The sequence below is a fragment of the Zalophus californianus genome, chromosome 17, assembly GCF_009762305.2.
Source record: "Zalophus californianus isolate mZalCal1 chromosome 17, mZalCal1.pri.v2, whole genome shotgun sequence".
NCBI classification, from domain to species: Eukaryota; Metazoa; Chordata; class Mammalia; order Carnivora; family Otariidae; genus Zalophus; species Zalophus californianus.
This window is the reverse complement of record NC_045611.1, coordinates 16997697-17017666: the sequence shown is the minus strand read 5'-3', so window position 1 is coordinate 17017666 and position 19970 is coordinate 16997697. Positions and strand designations below refer to the sequence as shown.

General features: G+C 38.1%; 1 protein-coding gene across 1 annotated transcript in view; it reads left to right on the top strand.

Annotated features, from left to right (window-relative positions):
- SNTB2 (syntrophin beta 2) overlaps positions 1–19970 on the top strand; it is a 109691-nt gene that overhangs the window by 54213 nt on the left and 35508 nt on the right. Inside the window, exon 3 of the mRNA XM_027618739.2 lies at positions 9851–10061. Within this exon, the coding sequence (XP_027474540.1) occupies positions 9851–10061 (211 nt within the window). The remainder of the gene's footprint in view (positions 1–9850; positions 10062–19970) is intronic.

The window sequence follows — 19970 nt, the reverse complement described above, 5'->3', positions numbered from 1 at the left end:
ATTATGGTTTTTTTCTTTTGAGAAAATATTTACATAAAATAAAATGCACAAATCATAAACTTTGACAAATGCATACAGTTATGTAACCCGAGCCATAGTATATTACCATCACCCTGGAAAGTTTTCTTGTGCCCTTTCTCACTCAGTTCCCTCTCCCACCTTCAAAGGTTACTACTCTTCTGACTTTCTACTATAGATTAGTTTTAGCTGTTCTGAAATTTTGTATAAATGCAATCATATGTACTCTTTTGTGGTAGAATTCTTTTACTCGCATCAGGTTTTTGAGATTCATTTATCTTGTTGCATATATCCTTAGTTTTTTTCTCTTTTATTGTTGAATGATATCGTGTTATATGTCACAGTTTTGTTATCTGTTTTCCCATTGATGGGAGCTATTTCCAGTTTAGAGTTAATATCAATAGTTACTATGAATATTTTTGTACAACCGTTTGTAGGCATACATTTTCATTTTTCTTTGGTAAATTCTTAGGTGTGGAATTGCTGGGTCAAATAGTTTAATTTTCTGGGGTGCCTGGGTGGCCCAGTGGGTTGAGCATCCAGCTCTTGATTTTGGCCCAGGTCATGATGTCAGGGTCATGGGATTGAGCCCCGTGTCGGGCTCCTTGCTCAGCAGGACTCTGCTGGAGATTCTCTCTTTCCCTCTCCCCCTGCCCTGGCTCGCTCTCAAATAAATAAATAAATCTTTAAATAAAAGTTTAGTTTTTTTAAATGCTAGTCTTTTTTCCAAAATGATTGTGCCATTTAAATGAATACTGTTATTAATAAATTAAATACACCAGCATTGTATGAGGGATTGCGTTGTTCTACATCCTCACCAACATTGGTGGTGTCAGTCTTTTTAATATTAACTATTCCTGTGGTGTATAGTAGAATCTCTTTGTGAGTCATCCTTCATCTTGATATCAAGGTTTCACTTGCTAACCCAAAAATTTACTTGACATGAGAGGGAAACTTCTTTTTTTTTCTGTTTTACTACTTTGATTTAGTTTCAGTGTCTAGAGCTGAAAAAAAGTGCTGACCATCAGCATGAGTAAGTGAAGAGGAGGAAGAAGTTTGTTCTATTCCTCCAGCTTGAATTCTCAAGACCTCACTAGGGGCTTCTGATGGTTCTAAGCAGTTCATTGTGGGAAGTGGAGGCTAAGTAAATAATGATGAAGTCCAGGGAACATGAGCTCATTCCCTCCCAAACAGCACTGTGGGCAGTGTGGAGTTTAGTAGTGACACAGTGTTCTTAAATGCTGCTTTCCAAAAATATTAGCTGTTAGCTTGAACTGGTTCACGAAGTCTTGGTCATCTTCACATTAGCTATTTTCCATGTAAAAGGTAAATTTTGGCTTTATGGCATATAAAACAGTATGATTATTATTAAATTAAATATATAAGTTGTGTCAAAGACTACTAAAAGAAGAAATAAACAGGCTAAACTTACAGAATCCTGTGTTCCAGTGTACCTAAACATTGATTTGATTCATCTGATCAAAATGTACTTGCATTTCTCAGGAAATCCTCAGTGGTTTGATTAGAGGCCAAAACTCTTCACACTGTAGCTGTCTCTTCCTCTTTCCTGTGAGCCCAAACAATTACTAGCAGACTGCCTTTAAATTTTTATTAGCGGAGTTTCCATTTGAATTTTTCTTTTAGAACAGCAGTAGACTTTCTGAAATACTTTGTCCCCTTTATCAAAGTTTTAGGGCTCCTTCTCCAAAGGCAAAGTCTTCTGGATCCTAGAATCATCAGTTCTGTTTTGGAGTTTCATTTCAATTTCTTGTTAGTTAGTTTTCTATTTCACAATCCCTTCTTAAGAAACACTTAAATTTCTCTTTTCATGAAAAATTGGTGCTCCTGCCTTGTGAACTAATTTACTGTCAGTTTTCATCTTTTTCCAGCTTAAGGGTCCCAGTATCTGTTTAATCAGGTTTAGTTTTATTTTGTAACAGATTTATTTTCCATTCTTCCAGTTATTAATAACTAGGATCCTTGACATCAGAATTTTCAGAGTTTAGACTGTGTCAGAGGAGTCTGAGAGACTGTCCCAGAAACAGTATGAAGTGTAAAGGCTTTTTCAGAAGGTGGAACGTTTTGTGCCTAGGGAAGGATGAACAGATACCTATCTTTAGTACTAAGTAGGTCAGTAGGAGGAGTGAAAGAAATTTCTCATGGTTTTGCGACTAAACTTTTTAGCATGTGTTTAAAGGATGTTAAGCTGGTTACAGTGCCAAAGCAACCAGGTGGAAATAAATACGCCCAAACAACTAGCCTGATATAGGGACTGAATTAGGGCTATCACTGGCTCTTCTACTCAGTTTAGTGGGATGAGGGTGGATATGAATCTTTGTCTGGGTTGAGGGTGGGGCAGTCACTGGCTGCTGGGCGTGGGGAATGCTGGAACAGACTTGCAGCCAGCTTCTTTATTTTAGCTGTGTGCTTTACTCCCACTCCCAGAGGTAACTGGTGCCTCCAATTCCCCATCCTCTTCAGGATTCTGCAACATGGATTGACTGGGATTTTACTCCCCACTTTTCTTAGGTCTGCTAAGTCATTTAACTCCCCTGTCTGCTTGCCGCCTTCCAAAATTTTGTTGTAGTTGCTTTTCTCGTGTTCTCTCTTGTAAGATTATGCTTCTTGAAAGTCCTCTTTAGGGGCACCTGGCTTCTGGGCCAGTTGGTAGAGCATGTGACTCTTGATCTCGGGGTTATAAGTTTGAGCCCCACATTGGGGGTAGAGATTATTTAGAATCAAATCAATCAAGGGATGCCTGGGTGGCTCAGTTGGTTAATCCTCTGCCTTTGGCTCAGGTCATGATCCCAGGGTCCTGGGATTGAGTCCCGCATCAGGCTCCTTGCTCAGCAGGGAGCCTGCTTCTCCCTCTGCCTGCCATGCCCTGCCCCCCGCTTGTGCTCTCTCTCTCTCTCTCTGACAAATAAATGAATAAAATATTTTTTAAAAAATCAAATCAATCAACCAATCCCCTTTAAAGTTTGCTGATGACTTCTTAGATACAACACCAAAAGCACAATACATAAAAGAAAAAAATGATAAAAAAAGTTGAACTTCAAGAAAATAAAAAACTGCTCTGTAAAAGACACTGTATAACAGGGTCTCCAGGAAAACAGAACCAGTAGGATAGATGGATGGATAGATGGATGAATGGTTGGATGGGTGGATGGATAGAGAGATAGATTATAGGAATTGGCTTATGCCATTATGAAGGCCAATCCCATGATCTGCCCTCTGTAAGCTGGAGAACCAGGAAAGCCAGTGGTATAATATAGTCTGAGTTCAAAGGCCCAAGAACCAAGAGTGCTAGTGTGCAAGAGCAGGAGAAGATGGATAGCCCAATTGAAGCAAAGAGCAGATTCACCCTTCTTCCACTTTTTTGTTATATTCATACCCTGAGCAGATTGGATGATGCCCACTCAAATTGGCAAAGGCCATTTTCTTTATTGTCTTTTGATAATGCTAATTTCTTCCAGAAAAACCCTCACAGACATACCCAGAAATATTGTTTTGCCAGGTATCTAGGCATCCCTTAGCCCATTTCAGTTGACACATAAAATTAACCATCACACACTGTTAAGAGAATGAAAAGACAAGCTACAGCTGGGAGAAAAATCTTTGTAAAATACTTATCAGATAAAGGACTGGTATCCAAAATATACAAAGAATTCTTAAAATTCAACAATAACAAACCAACTGAATTAAAAATGGGTAAAAGATCTGAACAGACACCTCAACAAAGAAGAAATACATATGGCAAATAAGAATATGAAAGGTGCTCAACATCACATATCATTAGGGAATTGCAAATTAAAACAATGAGATACCACTCTATGCATATTAGAATGGCCAAAATCCAAAACACCTACAGCACCAAATGCTGTAGAGGAATGCAGAGCAACAGGAACTCTTATTCATTGTTGGTGGAAATGAAGAATGGTACAGCAACTTTGGAAGACAATTTGGCAGTTTCTTACAAAGCTAAACATAGTCTTACCATATGACCTAGCACTTGTGCTCCTTGGTATTTACCCATAAAGAGTTAAAAAGTTACCTTCACACAAAGACCTGCACACAAATATTTATAGAAGCTTTATTCATAATTGCCAAAACTTGAAAGCAGCCAAGAAGTCTTTCAGTAGGTGAATGGATAAAAAACTGGTACATACAGACAACGAAATAATATTCAGCAATAGAAAGAAATGAGCTCTCACTCAGTAAACTATAGAATACTCATGAAAGAAATTGAGGAAGACACAAAAAAATGGAAAAACGTTCCATGCTCATGGGTTAGAAGAACAAATATTGTTAAAATGTCTATGCTACTTAGAGCAATCTACACATTCAATGCAATCCCTATCAAAATACCATCAAAGTTTTTCATAGACCTGGAACAAATAATCCTAAAATTTGTATGGAACCAGAAAAGACCCCGAATAGCCAGAAGAACGTTGAAAAAGCAAAGCAAAGCTGGTGGCATCACAATTCCAGACTTCAAGCTCTATTACAAAGCTGTCATCATCAAGACAGTTTGGTACTAGCACAAAAACAGACACATAGATCAATGGAACAGAATAGAGAACCCAGAAATGGACTCTCAACTCTATGGTCAACTAATCTTTGACAAAGCAGGAAAAGACTGTCCAATGGAAAAAAGTCTCTTAAACAAATGGTGTTGGGAAAATTGGACAGCCACATGCAGAAGAATGAAACTGGACCGGGACCATTTCCTTACACCATACACAAAAAAAGACTCAAAAAAAAAAAAAAAAAAAAAAGATCAAATAAAAGGTTGAAAGATGTAAATGTGAGACAGAAATCCATCAAAATCCTCGAGGAGAACACAGGCAGCAACCTCTGTGACCTCAACTGCAGCAACTTCTTGCTAGACACGTCTCCAAAGGCAAGGGAAGCAAAGGCAAAAATGAACTATTGGGACTTCATCAAGATAAAAAGCTTTTGCACAGCAAAGGATACAGTCAACAAAACCAAAAGACAACCGACAGAATGGGAGAAAAATTTGCAAATGACCTATCAGATAAAAGGCTAGTATCCAGGGTGCCTGGGTAGGTCATTTGGTTAAGCAACTCAGGTCATGATCCTGGAGTCCTGGGATCGAGTCCTGCATCGGGCTCCCTGCTCAGCAGGGAGTCGGCTCCTCTGCCCTCTCCTCCCTCTCATGCTCTCTGTCTCTCATTCTCTCTCTCACAAATAAATAAAATCTTAAAAAAAAGGCTAGTATCCAAAATCTATAAAGAACTTATCAAACTCAACACCCAAAGAACAAATAATCCAATCAAGAAATGGGAGAAGACATGAAACAGACATTTATGCAAAGAAGACATCCAGATGGCCAACAGACACATGAAAAAGTGTTCAACATCACTCAGCATCATAGAAATACAAATCAAAACCACAATGAGATACCACCTCACGCTGATCAGAATGGCTAAAATTAACAAGTCAGGAAATAATAGATGTTGGCGAGGATGCAGGGAAAGGCGAACCCTCTTACACTGTTGGTGGGAATGCAAGCTGGTGCAGCTGCTCTGGAGAACAGTATGGAGGCTCCTCAAAAAGTTGAAAATAGAGCTACCCTATGACCCAGCAATTGTACCTCTGTGTATTTACCCCAAAGATACAAATGTAGTGATCCAAAGGGGCACCTGCACTCCCATGTTTATAGCAGCAATGTCCACAATAGCCAAACTATGGAAAGAGCCCAGATGTGCATCGACAGATGAATGGATGAAGAAGATGTGGTGTGTATACACACACACACACAATGGAATATTATGCAGCCATGAAAAACTGAAATCTTGCCACTTACAACAACGTGGATGGAACTAGAGGGTATTATGCTAAGCGAAATAAGTCAATCTGTGAAAGACAATTATCATATGATCTTACTGATATGTGGAATTTAAGAAACAAGGCAGAGGATCATAGGGGAAGAGAGGAAAAAATGAAACAAGACAAAACCAGAGAGGGAGACAAACCATAAGAGACTCTTACTCATAGGAAACAAACTGAGGGTTGCTGGAGGGGAGGGGGTGGAAGGATGAGGTAAATGGGTGATGGACATTGGGGAGGGTATGTTTTGTAATGACCACTGGGTATTATGTAAGATGGATGAATCACAGACCTGACCTCTTAAACCAATAATACATGGGGTGCCTGGGTGGCTCAGTCGTTAAGCATCTGCCTTCAGCTCAGGGTCCTGGGATCAAGCCCCGTGCGGGCTTACTGCTCGGCGGGAAGCATGCTTCTCCTTCTCACACTCTCCCTGCTTGTGTTCCCTCTCTTGCTGTCAATCTCTCTGTCAAATAAACCAATAATACATTATAGGTTAATTAATTCAATTTAAATTAAAAAAATAATAAATGGTAGATCTTTTTATAAAAAAAAGAAAAAGAAATGAGCTCCCAAGCCACAAAAGACATGGAGGAACTTTAAATGTATGTTGCTAAGTGAAAGAAGCCAGTCTGAGAAAGTGACATACTATATGATTCCATGGAGACAGTAAAATGATTAGTAGTTGCCAGGAGTCAGGGCCAGGGCCTGAGTGATGGAGGAATCAATAGGTGGAGCACAGGGGATTTTTAGAGCAGTAAAATTATGCTTCTGTAGAATACAGTAATGGTAGATATATGGCATACATTTGTCAAAACTCAGAATATACAACACAAAGAGTGAACTGGGATTTTAGTAAATAATATTATATCAATATTGGCTGGCTCATCAGCTGTAACAAATGGACCACACTAATGCAAGATGTTAATAATAGGGTGTATTGTGGAGAGGCAGGGAAGGGTGTTTGGGAGTTCTCTGTACTTCTTACTCAGTTTTTTTATGTAAACCTAATACTGCTAAAAGAAAAAGTCCATTAAGTTTTTCAAAAATCCCCTTTAAGGGGCGCCTGGGTGGCTCAATCATTAAGCATCTGCCTTCGCCTCAGGTCATGATCTCAGCAGGGTCCTGGGATCAAGCCCCGCATCAGGCTCCCTGCTTAGTGGGAAGCCTGCTTCTCCCTCTTCCACTCCCCCTGCTTGTTTTCCTGCTCTCGCTCTCTCTATCAAATAAATGAAATCTTTAAAATATATATATATAAATTTTTTAAAAATCCCCTTTAACTGTTTTTAGTGGGATTTCAGGAAGGAGTAAACTAAATGTGTGTGCTCAATTGCTGTGTTATATAGGAAGTGCTAGAAATACCGGAAATACTTTTTCTTCTTAAGATTAGTATAAGTAATAAAATAAACACGAACTTGCTTTCACACATTATCAAATAATCTAGCATTGAATTTTATAGATAACTGCTTATCATTAAGTAACTTTGAAATAAGTTTCGCTACTTTAATGATTGAGCAGTTGCTCTATATAATACAATTATTAACTCATCAAAAGAATTAGCACAGAAATGATTCTGCCTTTTAGTGCGATATTTTATTGGTACTGAGTGTAATGTACCATTTTAAATCTTCCCATAACAAATGAATAGCTGTTTTTCTTCTAGAGAATATAACCAATTTTTTAACCAATAGGTATCTTAAGGATCATGGTAGCAACAGTTGATATAGTGAAAAATAACATCAAAAAGAATAGATATGATAAAATAACATAGAGGACTAAATAAAGGTTAATATGAATATTAAGCTATTTGTTTATCTTCCTCTTTCTACTTTTGCTGGGCTTTTAGGATGGAGGAATTCCTCCTGCATAAGAGTCTATCCTACTGGTAAGCTCTGTGTAGTTTCATCGTTCCTGGGTCCAGTTAAATTTCCCCAGGCCATATCTCTTTCTACTGTAATCCATCTTACATCCCACCATAAGATTATTTCTAATTTATATTACAATTTTTATTTGTGGTAAAATATGCATAACATAAAATTTACCATCTTAACGATTTTTAAGTATATAGTTAAGTAGTATTAAGTATATTTGTGCAACAATCCCCAGAAATTTTTCATCTTGCAAAACTAAAACTCCGTACCCATTAAACAGCAACTCCCTATTCCCCTGTCCTCCTAACCCCCGGCAACTACCATTCTAATTTTTGTTTCTATGAGTTTGAATACTCTAGATACTTCATATAAGCGGACTCATACAATATTTCCCCTTTAGTGACTGGCTTGTTTCACTTAGCGTAGTATCTTCAAGTTTCACTCATGTTGTAGCATGTGTCAGAATTTCCTTCTTTTTTAAGGCTGCATAATATTCCATTCTTGGTATAATACCACAATTTGGTTATCCATTCCATTGGTGGACATTTAGGTGGTTTTTACCTTTTTTGGGGGGGGGGGGGAGATGGAGAGAGAGAATCTTAAGCAGGTTTCGCACCCAGCATGGAAGAACAAAACAAAAGCAAATAGCTCAAATTGCTTATGACTTGCTATCTAAAGCTTTTTTTCTGACTAATATGAGCTTTCTATGGGCTCAAGACTGTTCCCAGATCTTATTTTATGTTGTGGCTGTTTTCTAGAATTACTTGGCCTTTTGGCTATTGCCCTAGAACTTTGAAGGCATATAAAACATGGATAAACTGGTGGTTAGCCTTTCAGGTAGCTAGGTGACTAATTTCAGTGGGAGGGCAGGTGACTAGATAGGTGAGTTGATAAGTATGAAATAGATGTGTTTATAACCTGTTTCAAAGCATGACACTAGCTGGGTAAGTGTGCCTCAGAGGTAGAGAGGCCTCCATTGCAGTCCTGCTTTGCCCCTACCACCTTGCTTCCCTTAGACAAGAACTTCGTGGTAGTTATCACAGTCCTTTATATGAGCACTTTTTATAACCTGTAATTATATTAATTGTTAAATTTCTGCCTTCCCTATCAGGCAATAGGTCCAATGAGGGTAAAGACTATTTTTTTCACCACTGTATCTCCAATGTCAGTGTCTCACTGTAGCTGGCATATAGTAAGTGCTCAATAAATGTGCACTTAAGAAATGATAGACTGACCAGAGTTGAAACGGCAGTGAATATTTGCCATACTAAATATGGCAAATTGAAATACTTGGAATCATAAAGGGTTTAGAAAAGTAGCAAGAGAGAGGGGCGCAAGCTTCAAGGCAGGCATGCTAGTATCCATGTAAACTGCTTATCTTTGACAGGTGGTGCAGGATCTCATGACCTTGCTTCAAGGCAGCAAAAACTGTCTTCAGAAAGATGAAAAATAAAAAGATCTGTACCTGGTCAGTGGCAGTTTGTCACTTTCTAGCCTACCATGAAAAACACTTCTGAGAGCTTTATCTTTTTCCCTTTTTGAAAGATACATATGTTCACTGTTAGAACACAGAAGTGTATATATGTTAATTTATTTGTTTGACTTTTTAAGCTCATCAAGTTTTAGATTTTCATAAGGAATCATATTCTTTAGTTATTTTTTCTTTATTCCACATGGTGGAAATTTCAGTTCACTCTTTGGCAGTCAGATTTATTTACCTAGCAATACCTTATACCAGAATTTTCTAAGTATTTAAAAAAATATTTCCTTCTTTACAATGTGCCTATGACATTCAACAAGCATGCTTTCCATTTTTTTGACATGGAAATTAAAGCAAAGTAAGGTGTTTTACTATAGACTATACAATAGGTTCCTTCATTTTAGATCATTAAATTAACACACTGAAACAGCAGACCCAGCAGTTAGTCTTTCTGATGATTATCATTCCATATGTGGTTTTCTCTGAAATTGGGCCCTAAGGAATTAAGAGAAAGTATCTCTATTCCGGAATGTAAAATTAAAATAGATTGCCAGTTATGTATGTTACACTCTGGCAGGTTTGATGACTTCTGATCTAGCTTACTTTTTTTTTTTCTTTTTCCACACAGATTGATAGAACTACATTCTCCTGATAGCAGGAACACGTTGATCCTACGCTGCAAGGATACAGCCACAGCACACTCCTGGTTCGTAGCTATCCACACCAACATAATGGCTCTCCTCCCACAGGTACTGGCTGAACTCAATGCCATGCTTGGTGCAACCAGTACAGCAGGAGGCAGCAAGGAGGTCAAGCACATTGCCTGGCTGGCAGAACAGGTAGGTTGAGAGGCAGGGCAAGGTCTCACTGGGTCACCATTCAGAGCCAAGGTGGTTCCCCCATTTCATATATTTATAATATTTATCATGCAGTCAGGTCCTGGATATCTAGCTTGCAGATCTTTTGTTTGTTGGTTTTGTGTTTCTCCTCCCTGCCATTTAGTTATTTGTTGCTAATTATCACCTCCACCAGAAGAACTGACTGTCATGATAGTCATCAACACAACATAACTAAAAAGAGATTCTTATTACCATCTCCGTCCTTAATGACAGAGAATAATTTTCATGATTTTAGAATAAGATCAGCAAACTTTTTCTGCAAAGGGCCAGATAGTGTCACAACTCCTTGACTGTGCAGTTCCAGCAAGAGAACAGTGGTAGACAGTATGAAAATGGAGAGGTGTGGCTGTGTTTCAATAAAACTTTATGTACAAAAACAGGTACTGGGCTGCATTTGGCCCATAGGTCATAGTTTCACAACCCCTGTTCTAGTCTTCTGCCAGTTTCAGGGACAGAAAGCTTACTCTTCTGTTCTGGGAAAAGTATAAAATATGCAAAATATTTTACAAGCCATCAGCCAAATGTACAGTTGTCTTTTGTTTTAACTAGAGTTTGTGAGGTCTGGCCCCCCATGCCCCACCTCAGCAGAGGTTCTGATTGGATAGATCTGTGGTGGGGTCTAGCAGTCTCGTTTGGTAACTCATCAGCGGATTGTGTCAGACCAACATTGGACTCCACTAATCTGTCTTTTCTTTTGAGCTCTGAAATTTTATAAATGTTTCAAGTAATAATTATAATAAATTAGAACACAGAATTAGCACTATGATAATTTGTAGGAAGCATAATTAGGATAACTAAGCAGAGAAGAACCTAATGAGAATCATGGTATAAGTACTTACGACTTTGAAAGTTTTAGTATTTTAGTTATGTTTATCGTTGTTTCTAAATTTTTTTAAGTTTTTTATTTTAATTCCAGCATAGATAACATACAGTGTTATATTAGTTTCAGGTGTACAATATGGTGATTCAACAGTTCTGTACTTTACTCAGTGTTTATCATGGTAAGCCTACTCTTTAAACCCCATCACCTATTTCACCCATCCCCCATCCACCTCCTTTCTGATAACTATCAGTTTGTTCTCTATAGTTAAGAATCTGTTTCTTGGAAAATTAATAACTATTCTTAAACTATTCCAAAAAAGAGAAAAGTAAGGAAAACTTCCAAATTCACTCTATGAGAACAGCATTACCCTGATACCAAAACCAGATAAAGACACGACTAAAAAAGAGAACTATAGGCCAATATCCCTGATGAGCATAGATGAAAAATTCTCAAAAAAATGTTACCAAACCAAGTTCAAAAATACATTTAAAAAAATCATTCATCTCAATCAAGTGGGATTTATTCCTGGGTTACAAGTGTGCTTTTTTTTTTTTTTTGAAGATTTTATTTATTTATTTGATAGAGAAAGACACAGTGAGAGGGAACACAAGCAGGGGGAGTGGGAGAAGGAGAACCAGGCTTCCCGCTGAGCGGGGAGCCTGATGTGGGGCTCGATCCCAGGACCCTGGGATCATGACCTGAGCCGAAGGCAGCCGCTTAACGACTGAGCCACCCAGGCGCCCCTACAAGTGTGCTTTGATTCACAAATCAATCAGTGTGATACATTACGTCAATAAGAGAAAGGATAAGAACCGTATGATCATTTCAATAGATGCAGAAAAAGCATTTGACAATGTATAACATCCATTCATGATAAAATCCCTCCACAAGGTAGGTGTAGAGGGAACATATCTCAACATAATAAAGGCTGGATATGAAAAACCGACAGCGAACGTCATACTCAATGGATGTCCACTCTTATCACTTTTATTTAACATAGTACTAGAAATCCTAGCCACAGCAGTCAGGCAACAAAAAGAAATAAAAGAGAACCTAATTGGTGGGGAAGAAGTAAAACTTTCACTATTTGCAGATGGCATGATACTCTATATAGAAAACCTAAAAGACTCCACCAAAAAACTGCTAGAACTCATAAGTGAATTCAGTAAAATCCACAGGATACAAAATCAGTGTGCAGAAATCTGCTGCACTTCTATACACTAAAAATGAAGCAGCCAGAAAGAGAAATTAAGAAAAAAAATCCCGTTTACAATTGCACCCAAAATAATAAGATATCCAGGAATAAACCTAACCAAAGAGGTGAAAGACCTGTACTCAGAAAACTATAAAACACTGATGAAAGAGATTGAAGATGACAAAGAAAGACATATCATGCTTGTGGCTTGGAAAACTAAATATTGTTAAAATGTCTATACTACCCAAAACAACCTACACATTTAATGCAATCCCTATCAAAATACCAACAGCATTTTTGGGGCACCTGGGTGGCTCAGTCGTTGGGCGTCTGCCTTCGGCTCAGGTCATGGTCCCAGGGTCCTGGGATCGAGTCCCGCATCGGGCTCTCTGCTCCGCGGGAAGCCTGCTTCTCCCTCTCCCACTCCCCCTGCTTGTGTTCCCTCTCTCACTGTGTCTCTCTCTGTCAAATAAATAAATAAAATCTTTAAAAAAAAAAATACCAACAGCATTTTTCACAGAATTAGAACAGAGAATACTAAAATTCGTGTGGAACTGCAAAAGACTCTGGATAGCCAAAGCAATCTTGAAAAAGAAAGGCAAAGCTGGAGGTGTCACAGTTCTAGACTTCAAGTTGTATTACAAAGCTGTAGTAATCAAAACAATATGGTACTGACACAAAAATAGATCAGTGGAACAGAATAGAAAATCCAGAAGTAAACCCACAATTATATGGTCAATTAATCTTCAACAAAGGAGGAAAGAATATCCAATGGGAAAAAGAATGTCTCTACAACAAATGGTGCTGGGAAACTGGACAGCTATATGCAGAAGAATGAAACTGGACCACTTTTTTGCACCATACACAAAAATAAGTTCAAAATTGATTAAAGACCTGAATGTGAGGGACATCTGGGTGGCTCAGTCGGTTAAGTGGCTGCCTTTGGCTTGGGTATTGATCCCGGGGTCCTGGAATGGAGTCCTGCAGGGAGCCTGCTTCTCCCTCTGCCTGACACTCCCCCTGCTTGTGTACTCTCTCTCTGACAAATAAATAAATAAAAATCTTTAAAAAAAAAAAAAGACCTAAATGTGAGACATGAAACCATAAAAGTCCTAAAAGAGAGCACAAGCAGTAGTTTCTCTGACATCAACTGTAGTAACATCTTTCTAGATAGGTCTTCTGAGGAGAGGGAAATAACAAAAATAAATTATTGGGACTTCATCAAAATAATCTTCTGCACAGCAAAAGAAACAATCAACAGAACTAAAAGGCAGCCTACTGAATGGGAGAAGATATTTGCAAATGACATATTCAATAAAGGGTTAGCCAAAATATATAAAGAACTTATACAGCTCAACTCCCCCCCAGAATACAAGAAACAAGTATTGGGAGGATGTGGAGAAAAAGAAACCCTTGTGCACCGTTGGTGGGAATGCAAATTGGTGCAACCACTGTGGAAAATAGTGTGTAGATTCCTCATAAAATTAAAAACAGAACTACCTTATGATCCAGCAATCACAGTACTGGGTATTTACCCAAAGAATATAAGAACACTAATTTGGAAGGTTACATGCACCCTTATGTTTATTGCAACATTATTTACAAGAGCCAAGGTACGAAAGCAGCCTGAGTGTCCAATGACTGATGAATGGATAAAGAAGATGTGGTATATATACACAATAGAATATTATTCAGCCATAAAAAAGAATGACATCTTGACATTCGCAACAATATCAGTGGGGCTAGGCAGTAAGATGCTAAGTGAAATAAGTCAGTCAGAGAAAAATACCATATGATTTCACTCATATGTAGAATTTAAGAAACAAACAACAACAACAAAAAAAACAAGCAAAGGGAAAATATAAGAGAGACAGAAACAAATCAAGAAACATACTCTTAACTATAGAGAACAAACTGATGGTTACCAGAGGGGAGATGGGTGGAGGGATGGATTGAATGGGTGATGGGGATTAAGGAATGCACTTGTGATGAGCACCAGGTGATGTATGGAATTGTTGAATGATTATATTGTACACCTGAAACTAATGTAACACTGTATGTTAACTAACTGGAATTAAAATAGAATCTTAAAAAAATAAAATGCACTTTTTATCCTCATAAAAAAAAGTTTGTTTTTTGGTTTGCCTCTTTCCTTTGTTCATTTGTTTTGTTCCTTAAATTCCACATATGAGTGAAATCGTATGGTATTTGTCTTTCTCTCACTGACTTATTCACTTAGCATTATACTTCAGTTCTGTCCATGTTGCTGCAAATGGCAAGATTTCATTCTTTTTATGGCTGAATAATACTCCATTGTGTGTGTGTGTGTGTGTGTGTGTGTGTGTGTGTGTGTATACCACATCTTTTTTTTTTTTTAAGATTTTATTTTTAAGTAGTCTCTACACCCAACAGGAGGGTCAGACTTAGAACCCTCGGAGATCAGGAGTCACACACTCCACTGACTAGCCAGTCAGGCGCCCCTATACCACATCTTCTGTATTCAATCATCTATTGATGGCACTTGAGCTGCTTTCACAGGTTAGCTATTATAAATAATGCTGCCATAAGCAGAGGGGTGCATATATCCTTTCAAATTAGTATCTTTGTATTCTTTGGGTAAATACTCTGTAGTTTGATTACTGGATTTTAGGGTAGCTCCATTTTTAATTTTTTGAGGAACCTCCATGCTGTTTTCCACAGTGACTACACCAGTTTTCATTCCCACCAACAGTGTAAGAGGGTTCTTTTCTCTTCACATCCTCGCCAACACCTGTCGTTTCTTGTATTTTTTGAGTGTAGCCATTCTGACAGGTGTGAGGTGATAGATCATTGTAGTTTTGATTTGCATTTTCCTGGTGAGGGATGTTGAGTGTCTTATTGTGTCTATTGGCGATCTGGATGTCTTCTTTGTAGAAATGTTTGTTCATGTCTTCTGTCCAGTTTTTAATTGGATTATTTGTTTTTTTGGGTGTTGAGTTGTATAAATTCATTGTTTCTAAATTTTTATATGCTGCTTGAAAAACTCAACTGAGTGGTAGTTGTTCTGTGCTTTCAGCAATGTTAGAAATCTTCATGATTTTAAAGGTAATACATTCATTCATGTGGTTTACAGGTCAGAATAAAAAGTTAATAGGTGGGGCACCTGGGTGGCTCAGCTGGTTAAGTGTGTGCCTTCAGCTCAGGTCATGATCCCAGGGTCCTGGGATTGAGCCCCGCATTGGGCTCCCTGCTCAGTGAGGAGCCTGCTTCTCCCTCTGCCTGCTGCTCTCCCTGCTTGTGCTCTCTCTCTCTCTCTGTATCAAATAAATGAATCTTAAAAAAAAAAGTTAGTTGCTGAAAAATCTTACTCTCCTTTCTGTCCCCCATCCACCCAGTTCTTACTCCTTTTCCCCAGAGAGGTAATCGCTTTTCACTCCTTTCTAGCAAATCTTTTGAGAGTTTCTTTATGCAAATAAAAGCAAATATGAACCCATATTCTTCTTTTTCTCTCTTATAAAAGAAGACAGCATATTATGCATACTACTTTATACCTTGCTCTTGTTTTCATTAAACAGTATATTCTGGAGATCTTTCTATATTAATGCAGAGAGAACATTCTTTTTTTTACAACTGTATGGGTTTCCATCGTATGGCCGCAATTAAATAAGCACTCCTCCCAGTTTTGCTGTTGTAATCTTTTGTGCCCTTATAAAGGATGGTACAGTGAATAACCTTGTAATTTGTTCTTCCACACATGTGCTATCCAAACTCTTTGGTTTCCAAGTTCAGATAGATCAGATAACAAGGGAACCCGTATTATCTCAATATATTTGGTTCTTAAGTTTCTGGGGGTGAATAGTAAAACTTTGGTTAGTAAGGGATTTATCAAAAAATGTAACTGATGTAGCAGTTACTATATTTGGATATTGAGAGTTTAGAGAGTAGGAGATATTTCTGTACCTGGAGGATAAGTCCCCAAAAGTGCTGGGTCCAAGAGTGTGTTAGTTATCTATCACTATATGACAAATGACTCCAAAACTTGGTGGCCTTAAAATAACAAATATTTATCTCACATAGTTTCTGAAGATCAGAAATACAGCAGTGGTGTAGCTGGGTGGTTCGGGCTTGGGACCCCTCGTGAAGTTGCAGTGAAGCTGTGTGCCAGGGGGCAGTCGTCAGAGGGCTTGACTGAGGTTGGGCCATCCACTTCCAGCATGATTCATTCACTGTTAGCAGGAGGCCTCAGTTTCTTGCCATGCAGACCTTGGTACAGGGCTGCCTAAGTGTCCTTAAGACATGGCTACTGGTTTTCCCCAGAGTGACTGATCTGGGAGAAAGAACAAGCTAGAAACCTCAGTGCCTTTTATGACCTAGTCTCTTCTACTGTATTCTTTTCATCAGCAGCAAGTTACTAAGTCCACTCTACACCAAGGGCTCCCACCTCTTAAAGGGAAGAGTAGTAAAGAATTTGTGGACATATTTTTAAAGAACCACAAAGGGCATATGCGTTTGTAATTTTGATAAATTTTGCCAAATTGCCTTCCATCAGGGTTGAACTAATTTAGATTCCCACCAGCAATATATGAGAGCTGTTAAACTTTTAAAGTGAAATTAGTTTGGTTTATGCTACATAAAGACAAGTAGAAAGGAGAAAAACAAAGCCACCAGTTCATCATAATATGTGATGGACCATATTTATGTGGTATTTCCTCCAATCAATTTTGAGCTCTTGCAAGATGGGAGGACATTTTTTCCCAAATCTTTATTGCCCCCAGAGAACTTAGCCTAATGCTATGTATATAGTAGATGCTCAGTAATTTTTTTGTGTATATCCTTATGCATACAAAAAGCAAGCAAACAAATCACTAATTTTAAAATATTGTCCAAGAACACAAGCTCAAGGTTGGGAAATAATACTAAGTAAAAAAGTTTAATCTCTTTAAAAAATAGCACCACTGAACTAATTCAACGTACTATTTCTATTTTTTTTTAAGATTTTATTTATTTGTCAGAGAGAGCACAAGCAGGGAGAGCGGCAGTCAGAGCAGGCAGAGGGAGAAACAGGCTCCCCCCTGAGCAAGGAGCCTGATGCAGAACTCGATCCCAGGACCCTGGGATCATGACCTGAGCCGAAGGCAGACGCTTAACCGACTGAGCCACCCAGGTGTCCCTCAATGTACTATTTCTAAAATACTCTTGATTTTTACTTTTTTGAAGTAGTTGTTTGGGTTATCCAAATCAGATGCCACTGTTGGAATAAGGTGTTCAAGCAAGACTGGATACATTTCTCAGAGGTATTATAATGAGCTTATGTATCTGATAAAGGTTGAACTCAGTAAATGCCAAAGCTTTTTCTAACTATAAGATTATTTAATTCTTTGAGTATGAAAGTGGTCAAAATAAGTATAGATTATATAATCTGTTCACTATAGGTAAGCATTTCTTTTGGCCTGAGGTGTATTTACTGAAAATCTTGCATATAAATGAAGTTGTTTCAGTTATACTTAAAAAAGATAGTTGTGGGGCACCTGGGTGGCTCATTCGGCTCAGGTCATGATTTCAGGGTCCTGGGATTAGCTCAAGTCGGGCGTTCGGTGTTGGACTCCGCACTTGGTGTAGAGCCTGTTTAGGATTCTCTCTCTGCCCTTCTCCCCATGCTCAAGCTCATGTTTTCTCTCTCTCTCTTTCTCTAAAAAAGAAAAAAAAGAAAAGATAGTCATTTTGCAGAGATAAATTTAGGAAGGATCATTTATTTAACTTTAAATGATCTCTCCTTAGTTTATCTTTTTTGTTCACATTGTTAAAAATTGAGTTTGCTTAAAACAGGGAAAACCTATACTACAGATATTTGGTAAACAATAGATAATCTCTTCTCTGCACAGGGACTTCTGTCTCTTCACTGATACTGATTTTTATGTAACTGATAGTTTACTTTTTAGTTGGTTATATTCTTTAAAGAGAATTTTCTTTAAGTCCACCAAATGGGGCGACATATATTACCTATAAAACCAGTATTTTTAAGCAGTTGAATATTGATTAGAAAAGCCAGGACAGCCAAAGAAAACTCTGTTTCAACAGTTCCTAATTTGTTCCTGATAATTCTCAAAATGTGCAAATACTTAGGAACATATACACTAAATTAGCATTAGCAGAATGGCTTATTTAGTTTTTGCTCTCTGTTTTCTACCATAATAACAAAATAACAAGTATATCACCTGATTTATAGGATTAGGATTTAGGGAATGAATAGTAATTATTAGTAGTTTTTCATCTTTAGTGTTATTCAACTCTATTTATTAAAAAGTAAAATTTGGACAAGGCTGTTGTTTGGCCAGGTGTGTGCATGTGTGGGTGTTGAAACACAAGCAAACCAGAACCCTAACATTAGTATCCCTTTGTTCTCTGGCCAGAACCTTAATAGTGGAGCCCCAAGGCTGCTTGTACTGATACCACAACCAAAAATACATGCTATATATAGCAGGCAACATTTTGACTCCACTGAAAGCCAACAGTATCCTTATAACTTAAGACAAATACACAAACAGAATGACTTAAATTGACATTTCATTTTCCAGCAATGGTAAGTAGAAGAGGGAAAATAAATTCTCTAAAAACTAAAGACTCAAAAGGGCCGAAGAATAAACGCTTTTAAAAATTGTTAGTTGAGGGGCGCCTGGGTGGCTCAGTTAGTGAAGCATCTGCCTTCGGCTCAGGTCATGATCTCAGGGTCCTGGGATCAAGCCCTGCATGGGGCTCCCTGCTCAGCGGGAAGCCTGCTTCTCCCTCTCCCACTCCCCCTGCTTGTGTTTCCTCTCTTGCTGTGTCTCTCTCTGTCAAATAAATAAAATCTTTAAAAAAAATTGTTAGTTGAAAAAAAGTTCTCTATCTTGAAATTAGATACTGCTTCTATTGGTATTAGCAGTTTTCCTTTATTGCCTAAAATATCTTCTTTGGGAAGAAATACATTTAATTTAGGTTTTCCAAATGCATATACTCTGATCTAGCCTTCAAACTCTCTCTTATAACTTAGGGGAAAAATTAATTTTAAAAAGTTTGATTGCTTGGCGCCTGGGTGGCTCAGTCAGTTAAGCATCTGACTCTTGATTTTGGCTCATTTCATGATCTCTGGGTTGTGAGATTGAGCCCTGCATTGAGCTCCAAGCTGGGCATGGAGCCTGCTTAGGATCTCTCTCCCTTTCCCTCTATCTTTCCCCTCCCCCTCCTCCCTCTCTCCCTATCTTTAAGAAAAGAAAAAAAAAGTCAGATTGCCATTTTAACCTCTTGGGAAGATAGATTTTACATTATAGTAGTCCCCTTATGCATGGAGGATATGTTTCAAGATCCCCAGTTGGTGCCTGAAACCACAGATAGTACCGAATGTTATATATACTGTTTTTTCCTACTCATACATACATGGGATAAAATTTAATTTATAAATTAGGCACAGTAAGAGATTAACGACGGTAACAACAGCTAACAACAAAATAGAACAATTATAACAATTTACTGTAATAAACATTATATAAATGTGGTCTCTTTCTCTTTCAAATATCTTATTGTACTATATTAGTGATTTTTATGATGATGTGAGATGAAGTGAGGTGAATGGTGCAGGCAATGTGACAGCGTTAGGCTATGGTTCACCTTCTGACCACATGTCAGAAGGAGGATCATCTGCTTCAGGACTATGGTTGACTGTAGGTTACTGAAACCAGGAACTGCAAAACTGTGGATAAGGGAAGACGACCATATCTTCCCCTTTGAAATATTATTCATAACAATCTCAGAGACAAAGACTTAAAATACCTTTGGGTTTTCTGTGACCCAAAAATGTAAGAATCTAAAAGAACCT